Source organism: Girardinichthys multiradiatus, chromosome 10 (assembly GCF_021462225.1).
Source record: "Girardinichthys multiradiatus isolate DD_20200921_A chromosome 10, DD_fGirMul_XY1, whole genome shotgun sequence".
Classification (NCBI taxonomy): Eukaryota; Metazoa; Chordata; class Actinopteri; order Cyprinodontiformes; family Goodeidae; genus Girardinichthys; species Girardinichthys multiradiatus.
The window spans coordinates 2,297,977-2,312,197 of NC_061803.1; the positions used below are offsets into that span (position 1 = coordinate 2,297,977).

The 14,221-nt window shown below is 41.7% G+C and overlaps 1 protein-coding gene across 2 annotated transcripts; it reads right to left on the reverse strand.

Moving 5' to 3' along the window:
* Window positions 1–1,334: 1,334 nt before the first annotated feature.
* Window positions 1,335–12,087, reverse strand: LOC124874626 (tumor necrosis factor receptor superfamily member 12A). Of its 2 annotated transcripts, none has more exons than XM_047376055.1 (5): window positions 11,674–12,087; window positions 4,762–4,860; window positions 4,265–4,408; window positions 3,949–4,001; window positions 1,335–2,762 (listed from the first exon to the last, which is right to left on the reverse strand). In XM_047376055.1, the coding sequence occupies exons 1-4, from the start codon at window positions 11,756–11,758 to the stop codon at window positions 3,961–3,963; spliced, it is 369 nt and encodes a 122-aa protein (XP_047232011.1). In that variant the 5' UTR covers window positions 11,759–12,087; the 3' UTR covers window positions 1,335–2,762; window positions 3,949–3,960. The 2 variants fall into 2 exon arrangements, with proteins under 2 accessions (XP_047232011.1, XP_047232010.1); XM_047376054.1 differs by having other exon boundaries at window positions 3,953–4,001; window positions 11,674–12,075.
* Between the last annotated feature and the right edge of the window lie 2,134 nt (window positions 12,088–14,221).

A 14,221-nucleotide genomic window follows, 5' to 3' on the forward strand; every position in this document is an offset into this window, starting at 1 on the left:
TGTTTATTTTATCTAATATTATTATCTAATACTTCTACTGGACACTATCTCCAGGTTCTGTGCAGTTTCTGGACTCAGTACTGGGTCTGGGCTCCTTTTGCAGGAATTCCTGCATCAATGCAGCATGGCATGGAGATCAGCCTGTGGTTCTGATGAGCTGTTCGGGAAGCCCAGGTTGCTTTGCTTTGATAGTGGCCTTCAGCACGCCTGTTGGTTCTGGTTCTGGTTGACAACATCTCAAAGGTTCTCTGAGGGGATCGGGTTGAGCCAGTTTGCTGGGGTTACCATGTTCATTTCAGCAGGTATTGGTACTTTTGGCTGTGTGGGTCAGTACCAAGTCCTGCTGGATGAAATCAGCATTTCCACCAAGCTTATCAGCAGAAGGAACCATGAAGTGGTAGATGCCTGCGCTGACTGGACTGTATAGAACCCAGTGGATCAACAGCAGTAAATTACATGGCACCTCTTTTCACTGACTGGAAACCTCTTCAAGGACCTCAAGTAGAAAGGCAAAATGTACTGAAAGAGCACTTTGGACCTCTGAGCATCAGTCCAGTCTTTTTTCTTCTTATTCCAGGTAAGAAACTTCTGTGTTATCCCTGGTTCAGAGGTGGCTTGACACGGGGAATGCAACGGTTGGAGCTCATTCAGTGAATTCTGATTCATAACTTGTCAAGGCTGCAATACCTTTACCTTACCTTTAAAAACAGTTCGGGAACCGCCAGCTTCTTTAGCAATGACCTTTTGTGGCTTACAATTCTTTTGGAAGGTGTCAGTGACTCTGTGTCTCTGATTGGTATCATGACCCAACATAACATAAATCCTCTCATCTTCACAGAAACTGAATTTAAATATTAACAAAAATAAACACTTGAAATATATTGTGTTTGTAATGAATTTAGGTAATATGAGTTTCACTTTTTGAATTCAATTGGTGCAATATATTAACCTTTTGATGATATCTGAGCGCTACAGTTGGTAGCACTGTTGCCTTGCAGCAAGAAGGTCCTGGGGTTCTAATCACAGCCTGGGGTCTTTCTGCATGGAGTTTGGATGTTCTCCTCGTGCATGAGTGGGTTCTCTGCGAGTTCTCCGGCTTCCTCCCAGTCCAATAAAATGACTGTTATTCTCTGAATTGTCCTTAGGTGTGTGTGTGCATGGTTGGTTGTCCGTTGATGGACTGGTGACATGTCCAGGGTGTGCCACCGCCTCTCCGCAGCTGGAGATAGGCTCCAGCTCCCCCCTGACACTGCACGGAGAAGCAAGTATGGATGGACGGATGGATGATATTCTATTTTTTAATATTTGCAAAAAAACAACACAGCAAGCATCCATAAAGGTTGTCAGTTTTATTGTGAAAATATATTTGCTACACAAAGGTTTGAAGTAAGTAAGGCTAGCCAGTGCATGTACAGTAGAAGAAAAGTCAAATAGAAAGCAGGAAAACAAAGCAGAAATTGTTAGTTATTGCTCAGTAACATTGTCACCAAAAAGTCTTTACTGGAGTCCCTTTGAAATGTGCTTCTCTCCCTCACAGTTGATGTGTTGCAGACCCTTAAAAAAATAAATAATATACAAATCTTTCAAAAAACTATTCGTGAAGTGATTCCGCCATGTTGTCACTATACGGCAAGCAGTTAACCTTACAAGCACATATCCAAGGAATAAAAAAATACCTGAACCTTGTTACAGGTTAGGGTTCCTGAACACAACATATTCTGTTATAATAATTAATTATATTTAATTATTCTAATTATAAATCTATAAGTAAAGTGGATAAACAACCCATTCTAACATGTTTTTCTGCTTCTTTTAGCTGCAAACTTCACAAAAACAAATTTCTTCTGACCTTGATGGAGATCTGGGAAGATCTTCCAGGTCAAAGTCAGCTGTGTTTGTGAAGCTCCAACTAAAACACCGTAGGTTATTTTCCTCTCTACAGTGCATTCCTTGCAGCATTCCCACATGTTAGCAGTTTGAGGTTGTGTGTCTAGTGTTTCAAGCATCCTGTCCTGCAAGCGCTGAGGCAGGGATGTGAACCGAGGGCTGGAACAGACTAAATTCAGTCTCTTCTGAAATTCAGCAACATTCAAAACAGATACAACAGCGGTGGAATGATCTGAAATGCAAAAATAAGATAAAATCTGTGTTGGTCTCAGGAGATGCAAAAACAGTGCAGGAGTACAGTTTGTTCTCCTAATCAGCAGCTTCATCGCTGCGTCGGCTGCTGAAAGAACAGGTACGTGGGCCTACTGGCAGGGACAAACCAAATATTTCTCCTAAAGCTCACTACATTCAAACGGCATTAATGTGCCGAACAATATGTCTTCTTTAAGTGTACTGTTCGGAGCTGCAGTTGTGGTAAAATACCAGCAAACGGCCAAGTTACATTCACTGGAGTCCACACAAGGGCACGAGTTGTAGTCTTAACGAAATCAAACATCTGGAAACCCACAAAGGTCCTTCAGACTGGAATCTCAGTTAATGGAATATAAAGACAAACATTTCCTGAACATGATACCAAGCTAGTACAAATAATGTTGTTACTAGACCTACAGAGGTGAACATAGGTTGCTCTTTGAAGGTCATCTGGTCACTGAGCTTGAGAACTGAGCCTCTATCTTCACCTAACAGTCTAATAAATTAATATGGTCCAATTCTGGCCAAAGGTACACACTCAGGTTAAGGTATACAGTTCATAGTTCAGAGGTTCCTCCGTCAGGCTCCTTGCTTCGGTCACATCTGTCCATAGTGGGATGAGGCTGTGGAGACAATGAAAGTGATCAGTTCTGCTTGTGTTTCCCTCACATCGGGTTAGTTAATGAAGGCTGGTGATGGAGGAAGAGCTGAGGGCCAAACTGTAACCTGCACCATTTAATTGTTACATTCAAACCAAAGCTTAGTTCATAAAACTGGAGAGCAACTCTTTTTGGAGGAATTATCCACAAAAGTTTAATTCAAATCACTAAAAAAACATGTTATGAGCTGAATTATTAACAAGCTAACGTTGGCGTAGCAACTCAGCAAACAAATATCATCCGCAGAGCGAGATGTGTGTTTACTGGGGACTTTTTGGCTCGGCGTGCTGACTCAGGGAGGCCTGGTTAAATAAATGATGAAGATCTGCATGTTTTAGCTGAAGAGTTGTTTGCACTTATTTCAACTTTCTGAAACCCAGTTAGCTGGAGCCGAGCAGATTGTCCAGAACCTCTGGGGGGGCAAAGAACCATTCGCGGTCCAAATAGGATTATTGGTGAGGGAGTTAGAACACAATCACAATACTACTGCCGATTTTTAATGAGACGTAGAGGGCGTTTTAGGGTCATATCTGAGTTTTTAATTTTACAAAAACAACTGTTTCTTTATTTTCAGATAAGACACTTTTATTACAGAAATATTTAGAGACAACTAAGACAACTTTAAATTCCATCCATCCATTTTCTTTAGCCGTTTCTTTCATACCGGGTCACTGGTGCCCATCTCCAGCAGTCTACGGGCGAGAGGTGGACAGGTCACCAGTCCATCGCAGGACAACATTAAATGATTCCCAATAATTCTTCAAAGTGTTGAAATTTCATACTTCTGATGTCAAAGAATGGGATGTATGCATAAAATATGGACTTATAAAAAATTTAAGAATGATATGACATAGAAAACTATGTAAATATGTAATTTTCTGAGGCATGAAAAATAATTACATTGATCAAGTTTAGATTAAACTTTCTTCTAAAATTAGGGTCACAAAAAATTGATTTTGCCTGAGAGCAATTTGTATTAAAAAAGCATTGACTCATCAGTGGATGTTCCAGACCTTTGACCTGATCCTAAAATCAGGATTGGAACATTATTTATTATGCTGAAGATCAGAATGTGTCACAAACTGAGCAGACTTCTTACAGTTATATATATAAATAAAACAGCTGGTAATAAGATAAAGTGAAGAAATACCTACTCAGCTGTTTAAGCTTGATAAAGTGGCCCTGCCGTCTCTTCGATGGGTTCTGTAGAAATCAGAAAAGGAAATTATTAACACAAGTAGTCCCAGTATCATCACCGATGCCTCTGTTGTTCAGTCACACAGCGTGGAGGAGCACCACCTTGAGATCACACAGTCGGATCACGTTTTTACACGATTCTGTTCATGTTTTGCTTATAAATGGCTTCACGGTCAAAGGAAACCAGCCCCGCTGTCTCAAGCCAATCCAATTCACACATCAAACAACAAAACAGAGCAGAATTAGTTGTTTAAATGTCAGCCGTTCACCTCGCAGAGGCCGTTTGTGTGACTTGCGTCGATGCATCATGACGCCGATGATCAGAGCTGCACCGATCAGCACAAAACCGAGGACCGAGAAGCTGGTGATGGCTGCCAGTTTCCACACGTGAGACGTCTCCTCCACTGATTTACCTGTTGGAGAAATCATTAGAGGGAAGCGTTTAAGTTCAGCACTGAGGGAGAGGATAGCAATGACCTTATAATATCTGTGCTGATTGTACAGAACCTTCTATAAGTCTTAAAACTGAGTGAAAAATATTGCTTTTATATCTAAAATTTCCTAGTTAATGTAGCCTGAAACGATTTTTAAAAAAAAGCTAAATATTCTACAACATACTGAACAGATTTATTGTGTTTCATGTTAACTATGTAAAAAAAAAATGTTTCCTCCAGAAAAGCAGCTCTTCAGGTCTGTTCCTCCCATGCAGCTGTAACACAGAAAGCAGCCAAACCACAACAGCTCTGTCATCGGCGCAGCAGCTCACATGTGTTGCAGGACGGCGTCTTTGGGTACTGCTTGCAGGATGCACAGGGCACGCAAACACCCAGGTCTGAGCTCCAGAACTCCGAGTTGCGACACTGACCTGCAGACACAGAGAATGGCCCGTTTTAGTTGCCCTGCTTTTTCATATGATGGGATGGAGGTGGAGGGTTAGTGCTGGATGCTGAGCACAGATAAAACATGTCAAACTTACAACAAAACACAAACACAATGATGGACAACCAGGTGTGCTTTCTGTGTTCCTGATTTCCACACCTCAGTTTATAGTTAAATCGTAACCAAAACTCGTGTAGAGGTATTTCTGTGCAATCCCCCAGGAAGCTGTTGTTCTTACTGAAAAATGAGATCAAATGAAGAAGCAGGTAGAGGAAATTAGGTTTCGATCAATCAGCAGCCTTCAGTAAGACCTGACCTGAACACATTAAGTTTTGTCTTCCTCTAAAATGAAGGTTGGAAATTCCTCTGAGTGAGACCGATGATGATGATGCAGACCATCAGATGCGTATGAGAAGATCATGTCAGGCTTTGACAAACCTCTTCCTTTGAATTGTTTCGCTGCTTGCATGCGTGCATCGGTGACTTTCATTTCACTTTTCAACAGCCTGTCTGCTAGAAGGCAAAAAAGTGGCTTCTAAATGGAAACCGTCTGAAACCCACTGTGAAAAATACAGGAAACCACCTGAAATTAAATCAAACTAAACTTCTCCTGTTTTCCAATTATTTGGATAACTGCATTTTAATGAGAGAGAAGATTTTTGTCATCATTTTCTTCAAATTCATGATTGTTGCCTTTAAACTATTTGTGGGAGTCCAGATGGTGATGTTATGGCTTTCCGTTGGTTTATTCAGAACATCTGAGTTAAATGGAGGCACCCCTGTGGATGTATTGGGAGGTAACACCTCAAACGTCCTGCTTCCTTGTCTGACATCATGAACAAACCAAAGGAATCAGCAAAGGTATCAGGAAAAGATTGTTGACCTCTACCTGCACTTGGTTCGTTTTTGGGTCCAATTTCCAGATGCCTGAAGGTCCCACATTCATCTGTTCAATTATATGCAAGTAGAACAGCATGGAGATGTCCAGCCATCATAACGTGCAGGAAGGAGACGGGTTCTGGTGTGAAATGTGTGATTCAACCCCAGAAAAAAGAGCTAAAGACCTCGTGAAGATGCTGCTGAAGCTGGGAAGAGAGTCATTATCCACATTGAAGCAGGTCCTGGTCCAACATGGGCTGAAAGGTCACTAGAAGAGGAAGCAGCTATCCCTCCACAAGCCAGAATACAGTTTGTAAATGTCCTTAGAGACAAAGACCTTAATATTTGGAGATATGTCCTATGTTCTGATGGAGGTTAAACTGAAGTCGTATGAGTACGAGTACTCGATCGTCTTCCGCTTCCTATGGGACCGGGTCGCGGGGGCAGCACACTCAGTAGAGACACCCAGACTTCCCTCTCCCTAGACACCTCATCCAGAGCAAAGTGTACCGGAGTCAAATTCCTTGTTTGTATGTACGAACTTGGCAATAAAGCTGATTCTGATCTCCAGGTGGAGCCCAAGGCGTTCCCAGGCCAGCCGAGAGACATAGTCCCTCCAGCGTGTCCTGGGCCTCCTCCCGGTGGGACGTGCCTGGAACATCTCCCGAGGAAGGCGTCCAGGTAAAACTTCCGTCTTTGGACATAATGACCATCAATTCATTTGGGGGGGAAAGGGAGAAGCTTCGAAGCCTGAGAACATCATCCCAACTGTGAAGAACAGGAGCGGCAGCATCATGATGTTGGGATGTTTTGCTGCAGGAGGAACTGCTGCGCTTCACAGATTGGATGGCACCATGAGGAAAGAATGTTAAGTGGAGCAACATCACAAGATCTCAGACCAGAAGGTAAATCATGGACATAAATGGCTCTTCCAAAGGGACAACTTCCCTCAGCAGACCAGCAGATTACTATTAATGTGGCTTAAGAACAACAAAGTCAATGTTTTAGAGCAGCCTTCACAAAGCCAAAAGGTGTGTGTGAGCAAGGTGGCCTTCAAACCTGACCCAGTTCCACCGGTACTGTCAAGAGAAATGGGCCAAATTTCCAGCAAATTACTTTGAGTAGCTTGAGGAAGAAACCCAGAACCTTTGACCTCAGTTAGACAGTTTAAAGGTATTTCTACCAAATACTGAGAACATGTTCTGAATTTGACAAAAGTAATAAAAAGGAATTATCTCTCTCTTCATTTTGGCATTTAACAAATGGAAATAATTTGGTTAATTGTAACCAACCTAAAACAGGACAAGTTTAGTCTGATTTATTGTCAGATAGTAAGAAATGAAATAAAGTTAAACAACAAAGATGCTCAGGCTGACGTGTGAGAAACTGTTTCCTGGCTTTGGTGAAGAGGAACATAAGCAGCAAGTCATACATAACATTTTATTCACACCTCTGCATAATAAGTATTGTTAGCCCACATAGCAAATGAGCCAAAACCACACATACCAGACTTACAGGAGAAGTTAGCAGGAAACAGGTGAGCGGCATTTGAAGGATGACGAGATAACGCTCTTCCTCCTCGCTCTCACACATGCATCTGCATTGACTGTTAAAGTGAGTCACTCCTTATGATGAAATTAGCGTGAAAACCAAGAGTTCTGCTCACCACAGACCGTGATACCGAAACCATTCAAGAGGCGAGCCTGATGTAATGTGCGGTCGATAAATGAGCAGCTGTGTCAATGGCAACAAGTCATCAGATGAATGTTGTGGCTTCAGGTTCAAACAAGCTCGTCACCTCAGGATCCGACGGATCAGAAGTCAAGAAACGAAGCTATTCTGCAACAGGGTGAAGATGATGTGATCCTTTTAGGCTTATCCAGTCAGAGAATCACATACAGGACATTCATTATGAGTATAAACGTCTACAAGTTTGATTTTATTGTACAATCACTCTCACTGCATGATGGTGGCAGCATCATGCTGTGGGGCTGTTTTGCTGCCAGTGGTAATGCTTCATCTCATAAAAATAATATCAAACTACCCAGAAATTCTTCTAGTTCACCTGAATTTAACAGCAAGGCAGTTTAATGATATGACAGCTCAGATGATGACCTCATAAGGTGATCAAATATCTAAGCAGAGAGATGACAGGACCTTGATGATGGTGTTTGGTTGAGGAGCAACTCGCTGGAGAACATTTATCTGGATATTAGTCCGAGGTTATTTAAATATTTCAGCAGGTATGTATAATTGTTACCCTGTGTGGATTAAAGATCAACAATGAATTCAAATTTACTAACCCACTTCTTGTTTTCAACAATTATTGAATAACTGCTCAGATGCATCAATAAAAGCCTGAAATTAATGACATTTAAGCCAAGTGTATGTTCAGGTGTGAAGCTGTGCAGCAGTGACATGCAGAACAGGATGAGCCAATGAAATTACAGCATAAACAAAACAAAGATTATAAGGCTGAATTAATTATGTGCAAACATCAATTCACAGATTCCAAAATACACCAGATTTCTTGTTGTTAAAGAAAGGAAAGTCTGTGACAAAAAATACAAGGTAAATATGAGAAACTCCACCAGAAAAGAATGCCACACAAATACAACTTCTAGATGTGAATGGTGCAGCTAGGAAAACTCATGAAGAAGAGAGAACATTCATATTTCTCCTGTCCTGATGTCCACTCTGGTCTCTGCCACACTTTTCCATCATCAAGCTGTTCTACTCCTGCTTTATTTTCATCTTTTTAAAACCATTTAATCACCTGATCTTAAGCTCTCCTTCTGCAGAGACCGAATAGTGATTCGAAAAGGGTTCATGCATCCCATAATATGTTGCTTTATGCAGAGTCCGCCACCCATCCAGACTAAAAAGCACAGAAGATGTTTAGATATTTGAAAACTGCTGCTTCATTCAATTCAAACTGGGATTTCTGGTTAAGGTTATCACTTCTGCACATCAGGATCAAACTCACTTTAGAAATAGTTTGTCATAGATAAAAACAGGTCATGGTCGGGTTTTTGTGAATTTTGTGATGAATCATTATTTAATTAGAATAAAACAGGCATAAATGAACTGATTGGTGTACTTCAAACTACATCTGTTTGCATCTCTGATTCTTTTTAACCAAATATATCATTTCATGGCATTTCCTTATATTCTGTGCAGCTCCAATGTGAATCAATATGAGTGTTAATGTTCAGCTGTCTATTGTCCATTTTCACTGCCTGCTGTGATGTCATCAACCATGGTACAAATACCAGTCCTTTAAAGCTTGTTTTTTTTTAGAAAAGAGTGTGTTTTTGTGAAATCCTGCAGGAAAAATCCACCCCTCATGTTCCATCTGTATTTTTATTATCATTGCACAGTTTCTACTGAGTGGAGATCAATGGTACTGGGTAGTAGTTTTAATTCAAATGACCATTTCCAGTTCAGTGACTTGCATGAAGTTGCTCAACATCAATTTTGCAGCCTGGGTCATCCCTTAAAGCACCATCTGACAAGGTAAAAAGTAGAGAAACAAAGCTTCTTCTGTTTCTGGAGAATAATAAACATGGCTGCTGAGAAAGGACATTTCCTGGTAACCAAAAACCAATCCCACATGCAGCTTTTGGAGGCCATGGTTAAAAATGTGTTGGAAGTCCTGAAAGGTTTTTAAATGATCTACTTTTTGAAATTTCCACAACCTAATGGAAATTGGTGCCAACTCAATCACACCTAGCCAAACATTTCACAGGAAGTGTTTACATCTACTTGATTAGTCTCATCAGTCACATCGTGAAGAAAGGAGAACATTAAACCAGAACCACATGAGTAAGGACTGTGTTATCCCCTCAGTGTGGCTCATTGTTAATCCAGCTGAAGACCCAAAGCCACCTGCTCAGAAACTCATGTTTGTGGCATTTTGACCTCTGGATCTGTGCTTACATTTCAGCCACAAGCTCAGACCCTCTGAGACTCTCCGTCCTCCACAGGCACAGACCGGAGTCTGGAATGAGTCATTCTGCAGCCACGGTCACAGTGAAAATGTGTCACAGCTTCATATAAACAATTCTGGTGATCTCAAGCCCATGTCATCCAGCAGCTCCAGGGTTCAAAAGGTAACGGGGAGGAGGTGCTGCTTGAACTTTGTTCAGACCAGAAGGACATCCTCTGAAACTCTTATCAAACAACAACCTGAAACTGGTCATTTCAACCGAGCTCCAGAGCTAAAGTTCTGTTTTTTGGATTTCTCTAAAGCCTTTCATACTGTTGCTCTCTGGAGTTTAACTGATTAGCTCACAGATGGAGCTTTTCTAAATAAGTAGTCGGGTGGTTTGTAACTTAAGTATTTTAAGCATTGATTGAGAAATAGGTGATTGGAAATGTCATGTTTTTAGTATATTGAGAGAGACATGTTGTTAATGTGCTGATTAGGGTGTACTGTCCTAACTAAAGTAATTAAACAAAAAAGTCCATAGGGGGGGGGGTTCCACAAGGTTTAGTTACTGGCCCGTTGTTGCTTTCTTTATTTACAAACAACAGAAGACAGAGCAGACAAAAAAATAATTAAACAACAGATGACATTAATAACATGTTATTGGATTTCTTTAATACTGTTGGTACCTGGATTGTAATTGAGCATCTCAGATACAGAGTTGCTTTATAGCAGTTGAACTGAACTTTGTGGTTCTACCCTTTAGTTCCATGCTTCATATATATTAAGTTGGCGATATTGTTCATTTTTTTATAAAACATTAGTTAAACATAAACTTAATTGTTTCTTTCAGAAAACCCAGTTTAGAAGCATGCCTGCAATGTTTTCCAAGGCGACCTTGCCACTCACAATTTGGCGAACGACCTGAGACTTTGTCCCCCAAAACAGGAAGTGTTAGACGTCTTTCAAAAAATTATTTATTTGTTTATTAATTGTATTATTTTTGTCTTTTAAAGTGTTACTATATAAGACAACAGCACTATAAAACTCTTGAAAATTTTCCTGGCTTTTGGATTTGATGAGCCACCCAAAGATAAGTGGCCCCCAACTGGGCGACCCATTAGGATAACTTGATGGAGGCGCCCCTGCTTAGTACCCCCTGAAGAAATTTAAAGCCCTGCTGCATCCAAGTGTTTCCATGTTTGTTTTTTATGTCATTCACTAATCTATGATCTTTGTATTTCCACTGTCCTGAAAATATAATCTTTATAACGGGCCAAGAACTGAACCTTGAGGAAAACGTTTAAGGACTCAGAGTAAGTCTGATATTGGCAAGTTTTCTCTCTATGATCTCAATGGGAATAATCTGTTAAAATTAAGGAAACAAGAGAATGTCTAACATCTAAGTCAGATAAAGGGTGTAGGGGTTCTGTGGATTTAGTCGTGGACTTGAAGGAGGCGGTTGTAGCAACAGCTGAGGTCCAGATGTAACAAAGTTTTCCCACTATTGCTAAAAGTTTGAGTTAAACATGTGGCGTTATTATAAAGAAACAACTCTGAACTGTTTAGGTTCAGATTTTATGATCTCAGTGTAAACTGAGAGGTGGTGTTTTCCTCTGGGATTAAGTCCAAACTTCAAAGGGGCCCCTGGAACAGTCAACAGTGTCCAAGAGACACAGAAAAATGTTTCTTTGTGCAAAATGGACACAGGCGGAGCTGCCTAACCTACATGTGTCCTGTCCTTCCCAGCCAGAGGGCACTGCATGGATGAGGTGAAATAAGGCGATCGGAATGCGGAACCGGTGAGAAATGCAGCTGGTAAAGGAAGCGGCTCGGTAAGCGGACCCGCTATCTGGCTCCATTAAGAGGTTCTGATCCGGGTTCCAAGAAACAAACAAAGCAGCGACTGTTTGAGTCGGATTCAGGAATACAGAGATCAGAGTGGGATGGTTTTAGAAGTCTGAGTCAAACGTTAAAATTTCATTTACTTACTTTTCTCCGCAATCACGCCGTGTAGACTGGTCACAGCCGCTAGAATAAATGCGCAGATAAGTGTGCAAAGAGCGGCTGAAGCCATCGTGTCTGCGGGTGAAGAGCTGCTCGCTGTCGGCCACGCAATTCCCAAAAGTTCATCTGATTAACAATCCTTGCTGGTTTTCAGCATGGAAAAGCCAGCATCAGAGTGAGTCATGCGGAGGAGTCTGCGCCTTGTTTTAATAGTGCGCCCACACCCACGCTGAACAGTTCACCTCCTATGAGTCATTTCCTATGTGACTGCGGCGCTGCGCAGAGTCTCTCTGCGCCCACAGGAAACTCCGCGGCTGCTTCATCTCTCACACTTCCAACGAAAGTTTCAATCAGATCACTCCAGGTATGAGACTTTCAATCCTTAAAGGTATGTTTCAATATTTTACAGGACACGCCCTGCGTGGTTCCCCCCACTCTGAACACTTTTTAGTTTTCAGTGTTATTACCACGCCTGCAGACGTCATCCTCTGCTGTCTGCCAAAAAACACAACTCTCTGGCAGGGGTCTGGGGTCCCTGACGCAGAGCAAGCAGGAACCCAGGCAGAACCAGATGCCATTAATGAACAAGCTCAATTATTCCGCATTGAAGCATTTCAGGACGTCTTCATCAAGGTGAAACCCACCAGGCAAACGTTGGAGATGTTTCCTAGCATCATAGATCTTTTAGGTTGGACACTGATTTATGCAGAGTGACGCAGGGTGGTGTTATTAATGCCGGGGTTGGGTGTAGCCTTCTGCTGCTGCTGCACAAATATGCAAAAACAAAGCCAGTGGATTCACTATCAGGCTTAACCCACTCACTGTTGTCTCACTCCAATATCTGCTTTTGGAGATCAGAAAGTGAAATCTACAAATCTGTTTAGTCCAAAGCCTTGCAAAAATATTCACACCCCACAACCTGGGGTCACCTAAAGGTGTTTTATTGGAAAGTGTTTGATAGCATGACTGGGAAGTAGAATAAAGAAAAAATGAAATTTTTATTTATTTATTAAAAAGCCCCTTGAACTGATATCCCCAAATAAAATCATCTCCAGGAGTCATCATAGTTAGTAAACAGCTGTGTGCCATTTTATCTCAGTATAAATGCAGCTGATCTGTGAAGACCTTATGTAGGGGTATCAGAATAAAAGGGGCTGAATATAATATATATGTGTGGATGTTTAATGATTTTGTGTCATTTAGTCGGATACAATTTGTGAAACATGGTGGTGGCAGCATGGCGCTGTGGGGGATACCTTTCTTCATCAGTGTTGATGTGAAGATGAATGGAGATAAAACCAGGATAATCCTGGAAGAAAACCTGTGAGAGGCTGGGGTGTAGGTTCACCTTCCAGCAGGACAACCATCCTAAACATGCAACCAGAGATACGAGATGTTTTATGAAGGGTGTCAAAGCCCAGCCCTCAAAGGTTGGTGTCCTGTAACTTTCTGATGTGTCCCAAGTCCAACACACTTGACTCAGTGGACTGAATTACAGCCCTGGTATTAACCAACTCATGTGATTCAGGTGTGTTGACAGAGTCGCATCTAAAAGCTGCAGGATCTCAACCCTCGAGGACCAGTTGGACACCTGGGGTTTGGATCAAAGCATCGGCATGTGTAAAATCCCACTGAGAATCTGCGACAAGACTTGAAAATGGATGTTCCCAGATGCTCTCCATCCATCCCTCTGAGCCTGGATTATTTTGCATAGATCAGTGGGTAAAAACGTCAGCCTCTAGATGTCCAGAGAAGGCAGGGACAAACAGCTGTTACTGCAGCAAGTTTTGACTTAATAAACAGGCGTCAAACTCCAGTCCTCGAGGGCCGGGAACCTGCAACCCTTAGATGTTCCTCTGCTTCATCCAACTGAATCTAATAATTAGGTCATTAGCAGGACTCTGGAGAAATTGACAGCATACTGAAGAGGAAATGCAGCCATTGGTTTGAGGTGTGTTGGACCAGGGACACGTCTAAAAGTTGCAGGACACTGGCCCTTGAGGACTGGAGTTTGACACTCCTGGATGCACGGTACCCTTTTAAAATAGTCATTTAATCAAACCATGTTTTCCAGTTCACAACTATGCACTACTTCATTAGTTAATCACATTAAAACCCCTAAGTTAATGGACTGCAGTTTGTGCCAACATGACAACACTCAAAGGGTGTGAATACTTTTTGCGAGGCACTGCATATCCAGCTGAATGCATGAACCACCCTGCTGTTTGACTATTATTTCTTTACCACACGAGAGCCAGTTCTTCAGGATCTCATAGTTAACTATTCCCCAACGCCTGATAAACTATTTTTTCTTCTTCTTTCCCCACATTCGCTCATCTCCTCTGCAGCCTGGAACCTCTTATGTGTTACATGGTGTGAACTGCCTTTCCCACAAGAACTAACGTCAAACAGACGCTAACCAAGCTCCAAGTAAATAGTTCACATCATCAGAGAGCGGAGGGGGGTTAAGTTACAGGCAGATGTTTTTCTACTCCGTTGTCACGGCTAACCTTTAGGAAAGCTCTCTAGGAGG